At 40.3% G+C, this 16,431-nt stretch overlaps 1 protein-coding gene across 1 annotated transcript in view; it reads left to right on the top strand.

Moving 5' to 3' along the window:
* Positions 1 to 15,399, top strand: part of LOC121380558 (nuclear pore complex protein Nup160-like) — a 198,976-nt gene extending 183,577 nt beyond the window's left edge. Inside the window, exons 29-32 of the mRNA XM_041509426.1 lie at positions 7,232 to 7,373; positions 12,642 to 12,779; positions 13,567 to 13,671; positions 15,151 to 15,399. Coding sequence (XP_041365360.1) covers positions 7,232 to 7,373; positions 12,642 to 12,779; positions 13,567 to 13,671; positions 15,151 to 15,246 — 481 coding nt within the window. The 3' untranslated portion in view covers positions 15,247 to 15,399. The remainder of the gene's footprint in view (positions 1 to 7,231; positions 7,374 to 12,641; positions 12,780 to 13,566; positions 13,672 to 15,150) is intronic.
* Positions 15,400 to 16,431: the final 1,032 nt, after the last annotated feature.

Here is a 16,431-nt window from a genome sequence, read left to right as displayed (position 1 = left end):
CCTTGGCTGTCACAATGTCCCTGCACGGCAACACACCCATTCAGCACATTATCACTGGTTGTTTCTGGGCTATGGACTCTTCGCCAACTATTATCTGAGGGATATCTCCACAGAAGACGTTGAGGGGTTCCATCATCTGGGTCCGGTTGTTGCTGCACAGACTCTGTTGAATACAAGCCGTCCTCGTCGCCGTTGATGTCTGTCTGATTCTGGGCTGCATACCGACAGGTGAGGATTGCTTAGACTTTTGTTCTTTTGCACAGTTCACGTACTGGTGCCGGAACTTTTGTCTCGATAACCTTTACCCTGAACTGCATGTGGTTATTTGTTGTCGTTATTGAACTAACAGTTCTTTGGTGTACTAGACAGAAAACACTCGGGGGTCTTGTTCTGTTCAATGTTCTGATGGATGCACCTCATTAGGTTGTCGCTTGTTATTACAAAAATAACACTTCAATACGTGAGGGTTACCTAACACCTGCATCCCTGGTGGCTACGACTTCCCACCCTGTCAGAACCAGCATGAGATGTGGCAGCCGCCTCCTGGTCCTTTGTTCTGGGAGCCGTACCTGCCACTGCTGACGGATGCCACCATTCTGGTTGTTGTTACTAACATCACCTGCATTGGTCTGTGACGGGCATCCCTAGGAGGAGGGCTTACCAGGGTTGGCCTCATTCTTCCACTAGTCAGCCTCTTTCCGGTTTGGGGAGTTATCACAAGCATCTACGGATCTCGGCACCCACCACCATCTGTTGAATGCTGCCCTTGTTTGAGGACAGGTAATGTCTATAGAAATGGAGAAAACTTGGAGTGTTTTCTCTTTTATAGATACATTACCTGTCCTCAAGATTTCATCCTGCCCAGGCCTCCCCGCTTCCTATTCTCTGTGCGATGCGCTCAGGGAAAAAGAAGGAAGTTACAGTCATGTGACCGGAACTAGAGAGCAGTATGCAGTAGAAGAATTTAGGCCATCCCATTGGCTGTTGGGATGTTCGGACCAGACCACTAGCGTGGGGGGGAGGTGCCCTTGTTTGAGGACAGGTAATGTATCTATAAAAGAGAAAACACTCCAAGTTTTCTCCAGTCAGTTTATCTCGTGATGTCACCATCTATATGTCCAGAGATAGCAGGTAGTTCACGTTAATAAGTCAGTTTATCTCGTGATGTCACCAACTATGTGTCCAGAGATAGCAGGTAGTTCATGTTAATAAGTCAGTTTATCTGGTGATGTCACTGTCTATATGTCCAGAGATAACACGTTACTAAGTCAGTTTATCTTGTGATGTCACCATCTGTATGTCCAGAGATAACGGGTTAATAAGTCAGTTTATCTCGTGATGTCACCATCTATGTGTCCAGAGATAGCAGGTTAATAAGTCAGTTTATCTCGTGATGTCACCATCTATGTGTCCAGAGATAGCAGGTTAATAAGTCAGTTTATCTTGTGATGTCACCATCTATGTGTCCAGAGATAGCAGGTTAATAAGTCAGTTTATCTCGTGATGTCACCATCTATGTGTCCAGAGATAGCAGGTTAATAAGTCAGTTTATCTCGTGATGTCACCATCTATGTGTCCAGAGATAGCAGGTTAATAAGTCAGTTTATCTTGTGATGTCACCATCTATAAGTCCAGAGATAACGGGTTAATAAGTCAGTTTATCTTGTAATGTCACCATCTATGTGTCCAGAGATAGCAGGTAGTTCACGTTAATAAGTCAGTTTATCTCGTGATGTCACCATCTATGTGTCCAGAGATAGCAGGTTAATAAGTCAGTTTATCTTGTAATGTCACCATCTATGTGTCCAGAGATAGCAGGTAGTTCACGTTAATAAGTCAGTTTATCTCGTGATGTCACTGTCTATATGTCCAGAGATAGCAGGTAGTTCACGTTAATAAGTCAGTTTATCTCGTGATGTCACCATCTACATGTCCAGAGATAACAGGTTAATAAATCAGTTTATCTTGTAATGTCACCATCTATGTGTCCAGAGATAGCAGGTAGTTCATGTTAATAAGTCAGTTTATCTTGTGATGTCACCATCTATGTGTCCAGAGATAGCAGGTTAATAAGTCAGTTTATCTCGTGGTGTCACCATCTATATGTCCAGAGATAACAGGTTAATAAGTCAGTTTATCTCGTGATGTCACCATCTATGTGTCCAAAGATAGCAGGTTAATAAGTCAGTTTATCTCGTGATGTCACCATCTATGTGTCCAGAGATAGCAGGTCAATAAGTCAGTTTATCTCGTGATGTCACCATCTAAATGTCCAGAGATAGCAGGTATTTCACTGTTGGCATAAAGTGTGTAATGCATGAAAATATGTTTTTTACAAATTATGAGTTGACATAAAATTGTAATTAAAAAACCCACCATGACATACATGTAATCTCCATATATTTTAACTATGATGTAATGTATTGGGACAAATTGAAAATCTATAAGTATTATAGTAATATATGCAGTGGTGCAAAAATGGAAAATGTTTCACTAGCCCGCCGGACCAGAACGAACTAAAATTTACTAACCCGGCAGACTTTCTACTAGTCGGTCAGCCTATAGAATATATTGTTGTTCAACTTTAATTTTTTTTTTTTTTTTTAATGACAAAAAATTAAGGACACTTGGTAAGTGATTAAAAATCATGTAGCCAACTAAAACAAGACCCAAACCGTGACTGACAAATCAATAAATTTTAAAATACTCATTTCACATTTCTTTTAAATTCAAGTGACATCCTGAAGGTGTTTAACAGAACAATCTATTCAGAACACACCGCGAATTCAATGCAAAAACAAAATAGGGTTATGTATGTAACAAATTAAATTAGTCAATAAAAAAAAGACGGATCCCCGTCAGACTGGTAGTTGTATTTTTTAACTCGTCCGTCAGAATTTTTACTCACATTTGGCGACCGGGCAAGTACTTTCTACTTACCCAATTGTACTTACTCGATTCCACACTTCATAAGGATCTTTTTACCCTCTTTGTACTTACTCGATTCCACACTTCATAAGGATCTTTTTACCCTCTTTGTACTTACTCGATTCCACACCTCATAAGGATCTTTTTACCCTCTTTGTACTTACTCGATTCCACACCTCATAAGGATCTTTTTACCCTCTTTGTACTTACTCGATTCCACACTTCATAAGGATCTTTTTACCCTCTTTGTACTTGCTCGATTCCACACCTCATAAGGATCTTTTTACCCTCTTTGTACTTGCTCGATTCCACACCTCATAAGGATCTTTTTGCCCTCTTTGTACTTACTCGATTCCACACTTCATCAGGATCTTTTTGCCCTCTTTGTACTTGCTCGATTCCACACTTCATCAGGATCTTTTTGCCCTCTTTGTACTTACTCGATTCCACACTTCATCAGGATCTTTTTGCCCTCTTTGTACTTACTAGATTCCACACTTCATAAGGATCTTTTTGCCCTCTTTGTACTTACTCGATTCCACACTTCATAAGGATCTTTTTACCCTCTTTGTACTTACTCGATTCCACACTTCATAAGGATCTTTTTACCCTCTTTGTACTTACTCGATTCCACACTTCATCAGGATCTTTTTGCCCTCTTTGTACTTACTCGATTCCACACTTCATCAGGATCTTTTTGCCCTCTTTGTACTTACTCGATTCCACACCTCATCAGGATCTTTTTACCCTCTTTGTACTTACTCGATTCCACACTTCATAAGATCTTTTTGCCCTCTTTGTACTTGCTCGATTCCACACCTCATAAGGATCTTTTTGCCCTCTTTGTACTTACTCGATTCCACACTTCATCAGGATCTTTTTGCCCTCTTTGTACTTACTCGATTCCACACTTCATCAGGATCTTTTTGCCCTCTTTGTACTTACTCGATTCCACACTTCATAAGGATCTTTTTGCCCTCTTTGTACTTACTCGATTCCACACTTCATCAGGATCTTTTTGCCCTCTTTGTACTTACTCGATTCCATACTTCATCAGGATCTTTTTGCTCTCTTTGTACTTACTCGATTCCACACCTCATCAGGATCGTTTTGCCCTCTTTGTACTTACTCGATTCCACACCTCATCAGGATCTTTTTACCCTCTTTGTACTTACTCGATTCCACACTTCATCAGGATCTTTTTGCCCTCTTTGTACTTGCTCAATTCCATACTTCATAAGGATCTTTTTGTGCTCAGGTCCACTTGACTACTGTACACCGTGTTCTCCTTGACTGCAACACCCCCACACCCACACCCACCCCACCATTCAAATTATTAAACAAATTGAAACCTTGATTGGTATATGATTGTGTGTTGGTCGACTTTGTTGAAAGACCTGTTCTGTATTCTGCCCCTCAGTATCTGGTACAAACAAGTTGGTATGATGACTCATCTTTTATGTTGTGAACTGGAGATATTGTCCGTTTGACATTCACCGGCATTCGTTTTAGTGATCCGATCAAAATTTTAATATTATTTTGATAAAGATTTCAAAATATCTGAAAAATATTAAAGATTTGTTTTTAAGTTATTCCCTAATATGGGATAACATTTTTCTGTTCTTTTTATTTCTATCATTTTAGAATAAATCAGTCGCTGATATTTCAAGCTGATAAAAGTAGTTTCGTTTTTGTAAAGGCAATGTATATATTATTTGGCACCCATCTTTAATGATGAATACTACCACTTCCATTGTTTTTATAAGCATTGATATCTCTAACAAAATGAAAAGTTTCTGATATTTTATTAGGAATTGTTGAATAAACAAATGACAATAAGTGAAAATCATCATTACGACCAATTCAGTCAACAGTTGAGGACTAAATATCGGATGAGAGTTGGTGGACACAAAAGACAGAATGACCTTTCTGATCACGTGATTAATCTGTCTCCAAATAAGTGGTTTTTTACAGTCCGATATTGCTGAAATGATCAAATTAAAATATTTTCATTGCTCAAATAAATATGACTTTTATTGTGTATATCAAATGTACAAATGGATACTGGTATGGGACACACTAGATGCTGTTTGAAATACTATTAAATTATGTAACGGTAACTGTCGTAAGCTACTGATCGATGGAAGCGACCATCTTTGTCATTTAACATATGGCTGGCTATCTACAGGGCAGTTGTATTTAACATAGTGCTGACTATCTACAGGGCAGTCATATTTAACATGGGTCTGGCTATCTACAGGACAGTCATATTTAACATAGGGCTGGCTATGTACAGGGCAGTCATATTTGACATAATGCTGACTATCTACAGGGCAGTCATATTTAACATGGGTCTGGCTATCTACAGGACAGTCATATTTAACGTAATGCTGGCTATCTACAGGACCATCATATTTAACATGGTGCTGGCTATCTACAGGGAAGTCATATTTAAGGTAGGTGCTGGCTATCTACAGGGCAGTCATATTTAACGTAGTGCTGGCTATCTACAGGGAAGTCATATTTAACATAGTGCTGGCTATCTACAGGGCAGTTGTATTTAACATAGTGCTGACTATCTACAGGGCAGTTGTATTTAACATAGTGCTGGCTATCTACAGGACAGTCATATTTAACATAGGGCTGGCTATGTACAGGGCAGTCATATTTAACATAGTGCTGGCTATCTACAGGGCAGTCATATTTAACATAGTGCTGGCTATCTACAGGGCAGTCATATTTAACATAGTGCTGGCTATCTACAGGGCAGTCATATTTAACATAGTGCTGGCTATGTACAGGGCAGTCATATTTAACATTGTGCTGGCTATCTACAGGGCAGTCATATTTAACATAGTGCTGGCTATGTACACAGCAGTCATATTTAACATAGTGCTGGCTATCTACAGGGCAGTCATATTTAACATAGGGCTGGCTATGTACAGGGCAGTCATATTTAACATTGGAATGGCTATCTACAGGGCAGTTGTATTTAATATAGGGCTGACTATGAATATTCCATTCAATTTAATTTATTGCACAATACCAAACAATCGTTATCGAACAGAGATAAGAATCATTATATATTTCTTTCTGCACATGAAAGATGTATACCTTGTACTTGAAGCTGAGCACAGATGTCCACAATGTGCCAATTAAACTTGCCCTTAGAGCGGACAGTACACACCAGGCCCTTAGAGCGGACAGTACACACCAGGGCCTTAGAGAGGACAGTACACACCAGGCCCTTAGAGGACAGTACACACCAGACCCTTAGAGCGGACAGTACTCACCAGACCCTTAGAGCGGACAGTACACACCAGGCCCTTTGAGCGGACAGTACACACCAGGCCCTTAGAGGACAGTACACACCAGGGCCTTAGAGCGGACAGTACACACCAGGGCCTTAGAGCAGACAGTACACACCAGGGCCTTAGAGAGGACAGTACACACCAGGCCCTTAGAGCAGACAGTACACACCAGGCCCTTAGAGAGGACAGTACATACCAGGCCCTTAGAGCGGACAGTACACACCAGGGCCTTAGAGCGGACAGACACACCAGGCCCTTAGAGAGGACAGTACACACCAGGCCCTTAGAGCGGACAGTACACACCAGGGCCTTAGAGCGGACAGACACACCAGGCCCTTAGAGCGGACAGTACACACCAGGGCCTTAGAGAGGACAGTACACACCAGGCCCTTAGAGGACAGTACACACCAGACCCTTAGAGCGGACAGTACTCACCAGACCCTTAGAGCGGACAGTACACACCAGGGCCTTAGAGCGGACAGACACACCAGGCCCTTAGAGAGGACAGTACACACCAGGCCCTTAGAGCGGACAGTACACACCAGGGCCTTAGAGGACAGTACACACCAGGCCCTTAGAGCGGACAGTACACACCAGGGTCTTAGAGCGGACAGTACACACCAGGGTCTTAGAGCGGACAGTACACACCAGACCCTTAGAGAGGACAGTACACACCAGGCCCTTAGAGCGGACAGTACACACCAGGGCCTTAGAGCGGACAGTACACACCAGACCCTTAGAGCGGACAGTACACACCAGGCCCTTAGAGCGGACAGTACACACCAGGGTCTTAGAGCGGACAGTACACACCAGGGCCTTTGTTGGATGGGAGGGGATAGTGAATGCATGGAGGGTAACTGATTATCACACCTAAGGTGGACACCAAGCACATTCTGTGGACAGAAATATTAAGTTTAAGTTGTGTTTCTTATTCTAGTACTTTGTAGCAATAATAAACTAGTTGACATAAGGTTGTATGAAACTGTTTTCAGTGCTTCAGACCAGGCGTGGGCGATGCTGCAGAAGTATTTAGAATGTTACGAAGATAAAACCGCTAAATATCACCGGTGTACTGGGGAAAAGCTGCTGTCTCATGGATTTGCTCTTCCCGCTTGGTTTGTCAACCGGTACAAGGTAGGTGTCTGGCAACACTTCCATTGTCTGCGTCTTGTAGCCTGAGCTACATTTCTGATAGCCTTAACTTAACATTTACCATTTAGGTCTACCTGCCATTTTTTCATTCAGCACAATTTTCAGATTGGATCATGAATATAATGTCCCTGAATGAAAGAAAGAAAAGAAAGAAATGTTTTATTTAACGACGCACTCAACACATTTTATTTACGGTTATATGGCGCCAGACATATGGTTAAGGACCACACAGATTTTAAGAGGAAACCTGTTGTCGCCACTAGATGGGCTACTCTTTCCGATTAGCAGCAAGGGATCTTTATTTGTGCTTCCCACAGGCAGGATAGCACAAACCATGGCCTTTGTTGAACCAGTTATGGAACACTGGTCGGTGCAAGTGGTTTACACCTATCCACTGAGCCTTGCAGAGCACTCGTTCAGGGTTTGGAGTCGGTATCTGGATTAAAAATCCCATGCCTCGACTGGGATCCGAACCCAGTACCTACCAGCCTGTAGACCGATGGCCTAACCACTACGCCACCGAGGCCCATCAAATCCCTGAATGAATGCGAATGACACTGCAACCATCGCAGGTGAATGGTGTCAACACTGTGACGAGTAGTGAAAGACACTGCAACCATCGCAGGTGAATGATGTCAACTCTGTGATGAGTAGTGAACGACACTGCAACCATCACAGGTGAATGGTGTCAACTCTGTGATAGTAGTGAACGACACTGCAACCATCACAGGTGAATGGTGTCAACTCTGTGACGAGTAGTGAAAGACACTGCAACCATCGCAGGTGAATGGTGTCAACTCTGTGATAGTAGCAAACGACACAGGTGAATGGTGTCAACTCTGTGATAGTAGCAAACGACACTGCAACCATCACAGGTGAATGGTTTCAACTCTGTGATAGTAGTGAATGACACTGCAACCATCACAGGTGAATGATGTCAACTCAGTGACGAGTAGCGAAAGACACTGCAACCATCGCAGGTGAATGGTGTCAACTCTGTGATAGTAGCAAATGACACTGCAACCATCACAGGTGAATGGTTTCAACTCTGTGATAGTAGTGAATGACACTGCAACCATCACAGGTGAATGATGTCAACTCAGTGACGAGTAGCGAAAGACACTGCATCCATCGCAGATGGCTGACAAGGAGCTGTGCTACTGATTCAATAATTAAACTTTATAATAATTATATTCCCCAAATTGTGTTTTATAAAATATATTGGTATTTGAATAACTTGTCAATAACTTCACATTAATTTCAGGATCTACAGTATATTTTGTTTTGGAAAATCTTGGCCAGAGTTATAAGAATTTTAATATTTCACCCTTTGATCTTTTCGTCCACCTATTATTATTTAATTTAAAAATGTTTTAAAACCAGAAAGGTGTGAGAATTAACCAGTGTTAACCTGTCCGAATCAAAATTCATAACATGTATTAACCAGTCAAGTACATGTACTTCTAACTAAACTACCGGCCTCGGTGGCGTCGTGGTTAGGCCATCGGTCTACAGGCCGGTAGGTACTGGGTTCGGATCCCAGTCGAGTCATTGGATTTTTAATCCAGATACCAACTCCAAACCCTGAGTGAGTGCTCCGCAAGGCTCAGTGGGTAGGTGTAAACCACTTGCACCGACCAGTGATCCATAACTGGTTCCACAAAGGCCATGGTTTGTGCTATCCTGCCTGTGGGAAGCGCAAATAAAAGATCGCTTGCTGCTAATCGGAAAGAGTAGCCCATGTAGCGACAGCGGGTTTCCTCTCAAAATCTGTGTGGTCCTTAACCATATGTCTGATGCCATATAACCATAAATAAAATGTGTTGAGTGCGTCATTAAATAAAACATTTCTTTCTTTCTAACTAAACTATTTCTTTACAACTATGGGGTCTAGTTTCACTAAACATCGTAAGCCTAGTTTTGCACATGAATGTTAATCTACAAGTAAACCACATTTACTGCCAGAGGGTAAAACGGGTGTTAATCTACAAGTGAACCACATTTACTGCCAGAGGGTAAAACGGGTGTTAATCTACAAGTGAACCACATTTACTGCCAGAGGGTAAAACGGGTGTTAATCTACAAGTGAACCACATTTACTGCCAGAGGGTAAAACGGGTGTTAATCTACAAGTGAACCACATTTACTGCCAGAGGGTAAACCACATTTACTGCCAGAGGGTAAACCACATTTACTGCCAGAGGGTAAAATGGGGGTGGTGCCATACCTAAATGTTTTTGCAGATTTAATTTTTTTTAAGTTGACATTTTGACAAAATTTATTATTTCATACTTTCCATACCTCGTCGACTGCGGTTGCATTCAGCACACACATTGTAAATATTAAATTTATTATTTCATACCTCGTCGACTGCGGTTGCATTCAGCACACACATTGTAAATATTAAATTTCATAGCACCATACCCAAAAAATTCTTTCTGGCAGAAACACTGCCATTATATCTGTTAGTCGCAGACGTAAACTTATGATGTTTAGTAAAATTGGCTCTATGCTAGACATTTTTCGAAGCTATCTTAGCACTACGATATCATAAAACTCTCATATAAACTATGATTTGTATGAAGTCATAATGCATGCCATAGCCTGAGACGGTTTACAATATCATAGCACTACGATATCATAAAACTCTCATATAAACTATGATTTGTATGAAGTCATAATGCATGCCATAGCCTGAGACGGTTTACAATATCATAGCACTACGATATCATAAAACTCTCATATAAACTATGATTTGTATGAAGTCATAATGCATGCCATAGCCTGAGACGGTTTACAATATCATAGCACTACGATATCATAAAACTGTCATATAAACTATGATTTGTATGAAGTCATAATGCATGCCATAGCCTGAGATGGTTTACAATATCATAGCACTACGATATCATAAAACTCTCATATAAACTATGATTTGTATGAAGTCATAATGCATGCCATAGCCTGAGACGGTTTACAATATCATAGCACTACGATATCATAAAACTCTCATATAAACTATGATTTGTATGAAGTCATAATGCATGCCATAGCCTGAGACGGTTTACAATATCATAGCACTACGATATCATAAAACTCTCATATAAACTATGATTTGTATGAAGTCATAATGCATGCCATAGCCTGAGACGGTTTACAATATCATAGCACTACGATATCATAAAAATGTCATATAAACTATGATTTGTATGAAGTCATAATGCATGCCATAGCCTGAGACGGTTTACAATATCATAGCACTACGATATCATAAAACTCTCATATAAACTATGATTTGTATGAAGTCATAATGCATGCCATAGCCTGAGACGGTTTACAATATCATAGCACTACGATAGCTTCCAAAGTCTGGGCCCAGGCCCCGTTCCACACAAACATTGAAGCTAAGGTTTATTGTAGTGACTAGGTTCATTGTAGGACTAGGTTTATTGTAGTGACTAGGTTCATTGTAGTGACTAGGTTCATTGTAGTGACTAGGTTCATTGTAGTGACTAGGTTAATTGTAGTGACTAGGTTCATTGTAGGACTAGGTTCATTGTAGTGACTAGGTTCATTGTAGTGACTAGGTTCATTGTAGTGACTAGGTTTATTGTAGTGACTAGGTTCATTGTAGTGACTAGGTTCATTGTAGTGACTAGGTTCATTGTAGTGACTAGGTTCATTGTAGTGACTAGGTTCATTGTAGTGACTAGGTTCATTGTAGGACTAGGTTCATTGTAGTGACTAGGTTTATTGTAGGACTAGGTTTATTGTAGTGACTAGGTTCATTGTAGTGACTAGGTTTATTGTAGGACTAGGTTCATTGTAGTGACTAGGTTCATTGTAGGACTAGGTTCATTGTAGTGACTAGGTTCATTGTAGGACTAGGTTTATTGTAGTGACTAGGTTCATTGTAGTGACTAGGTTCATTGTAGTGACTAGGTTCATTGTAGTGACTAGGTTCATTGTAGGACTAGGTTCATTGTAGTGACTAGGTTCATTGTAGTGACTAGGTTCATTGTAGTGACTAGGTTCATTGTAGTGACTAGGTTTATTGTAGGACTAGGTTAATTGTAGTGACTAGGTTCATTGTAGGACTAGGTTCATTGTAGTGACTAGGTTCATTGTAGTGACTAGGTTTATTGTAGTGACTAGGTTTATTGTAGGACTAGGTTCATTGTAGGACTAGGTTCATTGTAGTGACTAGGTTAATTGTAGGACTAGGTTCATTGTAGTGACTAGGTTTATTGTAGGACTAGGTTCATTGTAGTGACTTACGATGAATTTTACAACTGACATTGTAAACTTTACAGCTGTTCTACAAAGCAACCTTGCTGTAGTCGTAAGTGCATCTTTAATAATTAAAATCTTCTTTGTGAAGAAGTGCGAATTAGTTGAATAATAAATTGGTTACCAACTTTTCAGAACATCTTGGATGTATTAATTGGTATCGGACATCAGTGAAGTAATTTTGTCAATTTATTTGCTATGTGATAATTCTGCCAAATGCATAAGACATGAGAGTTATCTCCCGTATTTTCGTATGAAGGTCGTATGGCTTGAAATGTTTTCATCGAATGCCAAGTTTGATAAAAGGTATTTGGTATATGTTAGATCCATTTTTACATGTTAGTATCCTTCTTAGAAAATGATCAAATCATCATCTAACTGCCGTTTGACATCTACGTTAGTGGCTTACTACTGCCTCGTACCAATTGTAAATTTTCACTGTAATTTACAATCATAGTAAGCTACGCTGCGTCCTGGATGGGCTGATGATCGTAGAACACAATTAAGTTTGCAATAGTAGGTACAGCGACAAGATCGCTTCGTGGAATGTTATGAACAAGACATGTCAGTGAGAGCATACATTGGCTGTTGGGCGTCAAAGGTAAATATGTGAATAAAAATTGGCCTAAATCCGCGATACATATGAATAACCTGTACAGATCTTGGTAGGCATTTTTAAAAATAGATTATTAGTCCCCTACCAGTCCAACCAGAGGGCACTGTTTGTTTTGTCTCTATCTGACCATCTTGCATATAGTTCATCGGAATCTCTTTTGTTCAAAATACATCAAGATATTGAGCTAACATTTTGTGTTCAGGCTAAACATGTAGAACTACAGATCAAGTTTGACTCCCATGGGGATTAGGCAGTGTTTAGTCATGGTCTTGAACGCTAGGTGACATGCATTGATTTAGCAGTACTCTCAGAATGCTAGTTATCATAGTAGTTGTGTATTTCAGAGTTTGAATGCAGAAGAGTTGTTACGGTTGTACATTGACTATGATCTGTTGGAAGAGGCTCACCAGCTCAGTGTGGAACTGATTGATGCTGTGTCAGTCTCTCTGCAAGGGCAGGACAGCAAACTGTTCAGCTTGAAAGTAAGTGAAGGAAATAAGTTCATCATTCCTTTATTGGACCTGTATTTGGCAAGTTTAGCAACAAATGCAGTAGGTAGAGTAGCAGTATATTAACAGTAGGTAGAGTAGCAGTGCGTTATAAGTAGGTAGAGTAGCAGTGCGTTAGCAGTAGGTAGAGTAGCAGTAGGTGGAGTAGCAGTGCGTTAGCAGAAGGTAGAGTAGCAGTGCGTTAGCAGTAGGTAGAGTAGCAGTGCGTTAGCAGAAGGTAGAGTAGCAGTGCGTTAGCAGTAGGTAGAGTAGCCGTGTGTTAGCAGTAGGTAGAGTAGCAGTGCGTTAGCAGTAGGTAGAGTAGCAGTGCGTTAGCAGTAGGTAGAGTAGCCGTGTGTTAGCAGTAGGTAGAGTAGCAGTGCGATAGCAGTAGGTAGAGTAGCAGTGTGTCAGCAGTAGTTGGAGTAGCAGTGTGTCAGCAGTAGGTAGAGTAGCAGTGTGTCAGCAGTAGTTGGAGTAGCAGTGTGTTTCCAACATGCTTGGTAAACTTACCATAAAATAACTTTTAAAATGTATAAACCCAATGACATTTTTTAATTTGGAGAGGATGGATATATGGCAGGGGATGTCACCTTTAAAAAAAAGATTTAAATAAAATTTAAACCAATTAGAATTAATATTACTTGATCAATGTATGTTGACTCCTATATTTATTCTTTACAGTTTTTAAGAATTATTTTGTCATGGAATGTTTTTACAAGATACATACATGTGGGAAGCCTGAATGACATTGAAATTTATAAAATTTAATTTTTTCCAGGGATGTGTACATCACATTCCTCAAGAAGCTTGGATTCCTTACGTAAGCATCGACCAGCTGCTTGCAGCCATTAAAGATCACCAGGATGACCCAACATACAACAGAGTAAGTTTTTTGTGTACCATTGGTAGTACCTGTTCTCCGTCACGTATGAGTCGAGGCAATGGTGTGTGATGTCCTGTCTGAAAACTTTCATATAAACTTTTATGTAGGCATATTATTATGTTTCTTTCTCACATCTTGCTTTCAAGTGAAAAGAGTAAATCATGGGTTGGTAGCAGTGGGTTTCCTCTCTTAATTGGGGGTGGGGGGAGGCATAGACCAATGGTAAAGACCTCGCTTGATGGGCTATCAGTTTGGGATCGATCACCCCATTGCGCTGTTTCTCACTCCAGCCAGTGCACCACGACTGGTACATCAAATCTGTGGTATGTGCAATCCTGTCTATGGAATAGTGCATATAAAAGATACCTTGCTGCTAATCGAAAGCAGTAGCCCTTGAAGTGGCGACATCGGGTTCCCTCCCTTAATATATGTGGTCCGTAACCATATAACCGAAAATAAAATGTGTTGAGTGCGTCGTTAAATAAGAAACATTTCCTTCCTTCCTCTCTAATTACCTCTGATGCTTGACTGTATGTCATTGACCGTAGTTATTGACTGTAGTCATTGACCGTAGTTATTGACCGTAGTCATTGACCGTAGTCATTGACCGTAGTTATTGACTGTATGTCATTGACCGTAGTTATTGACCGTAGTTATTGACTGTATGTCATTGACCGTAGTTATTGACCGTAGTTATTGACCGTATGTCATTGACCGTAGTGATTGACCGTAGTTATTGACCGTAGTTATTGACCGTAGTCATTGACCGTAGTCATTGACCGTAGTTATTGACCGTAGTCATTGACCGTAGTTATTGACCGTAGTTATTGACCGTAGTCATTGACCGTAGTCATTGACCGTAGTTATTGACCATAATTATCTCATGAGAAATTACGAAAAACACATCACAATTGTATTCCATGGGAAGTGAACAAATATCGCACTAATTGTTTTAGTATTCAATGAAAAGTGAACAAAAACATCACACTAATTGTTTTAGTATTCAATGAAAAGTGAACAAACACATCACAGTAATGGTTTTAGTATTCCATGGGAAGTGAACAATCACAACACAGTAATGGTTTTCGTATTCAGTGAACAAACACATCACAGTAATGGTTTTAGTATTCCATGGGAAGTGAACAAACACATCACAGTAATGGTTTTAGTATTCCATGGGAAGTGAACAAACACATCACAGTAATGGTTTTAGTATTCCATGGGAAGTGAACAAACACGTCACAGTAATGGTTTTAGTATTCAGTGAACAAACACATCACAGTAATGGTTTTAGTATTCCATGGGAAGTGAACAAACACATCACAGTAATGGTTTTAGTATTCCATGGGAAGTGAACAAACACTTCACACTAATGGTTTTAGTTTTCAATGAGAAGTGAACAAAAAGATCGGCATTAAAGGCATGTCCAAACTTGGTTTAATATAATTTGTTGCTAAAATGGTATTTCTTTACTTTCAGATGTTTCAGGAATTGACAGACAAAATGGCCGATTACCATAGGCTGTTGGAAAGAATTTCAAACAATATCTGTGCAACACATCCAGTATCACAGTAGTGTGTCTGCTTTCACTGGTGATTCGAGGACTGTCGGAAGACATTTCCAGAAACTGGACAAATATCATTTTCACATATTCGACAAACACAGTACCATCAACATAGTGATGTCATTATTTTTCATGCTCATTCAATATTAAATGTGTTTATTTTATTTTGTTGTTTTTATTGTATATTTAACCTCTGTTAGTGTGAATTATAGGCCCATTGTCCATTAACGATGTGATTAAATCATTGGGAAGTAAAGTCCAGTCATGACCAGAAACAGTTTGTTTATACAGACACTGATATTCTAAATGCACAAATATTTATTTAATATGTAATTTTAGTTGTTCTAAAATCTCTTTAAGTTGGACACTTGACAGTCGGTACTCCCATACATTACTCTTTACAAAGAAAGAAATGTTTTATTTAACGACGCACTCAACACATTTTATTTACAGTTATGTGGCGTCAGACATATGGTTAAGGACCACACAGATTTTGAGAGGAAACCCGCTGTCGCCACTACATGGGCTACTCTTTCCGATTAGCAGCAAGGGATCTTTTATTTGTGCTTCCCACAGGCAGGATAGCACAAACCATGGCCTTTGTTGAACCAGTTATGGATCACTGGTCGGTGCAAGTGGTTTACACCTACCCATTGAGCCTTGCGGAGCACTCATTCAGGGTTTGGAGTCGGTATCTGGATTAAAAATCCCATGCCTCAACGGATCCGAACCCAGTACCTACCAGCCTGTAGACCGATGGCCTTTACTCTTTAGAGGAAGTACGTTACAGCTTGACAGTCGGTACTCCCAGACATTACTCTTTAGAGGAAGTACGTTTCAGCTTGACAGTCGGTACTCCCAGACATTACTCTTTAGAGGAAGTACGATACAGCTTGTCAGTCGGTACTCCCAGACATTGCTCTTTAGAGGAAGTACGTTACAGCTTGACAGTCGGTACTCCCAGACATTACTCTTTAGAGGAAGTACGTTACAGCTTGACAGTCGGTACGTTACAGCTTGACAGTCGGTACTCCCAGACATTACTCTTTAGAGGAAGTACGTTACAGCTTGACAGTCGGTACGTTACAGCTTGACAGTCGGTACTCCCAGACATTACTCTTTAGAGGAAGTGACAAAACTTTACTCTTGGATCTTAACAAAGGGCAGTGTTAAACATTTGTATGAAATTCATAACA

This window comes from Gigantopelta aegis, chromosome 9, assembly GCF_016097555.1.
Source record: "Gigantopelta aegis isolate Gae_Host chromosome 9, Gae_host_genome, whole genome shotgun sequence".
NCBI classification, from domain to species: Eukaryota; Metazoa; Mollusca; class Gastropoda; order Neomphalida; family Peltospiridae; genus Gigantopelta; species Gigantopelta aegis.
The sequence above is the reverse complement of the archived record's forward strand: the minus strand, read 5'-3'. Positions and strand labels throughout refer to the sequence as shown.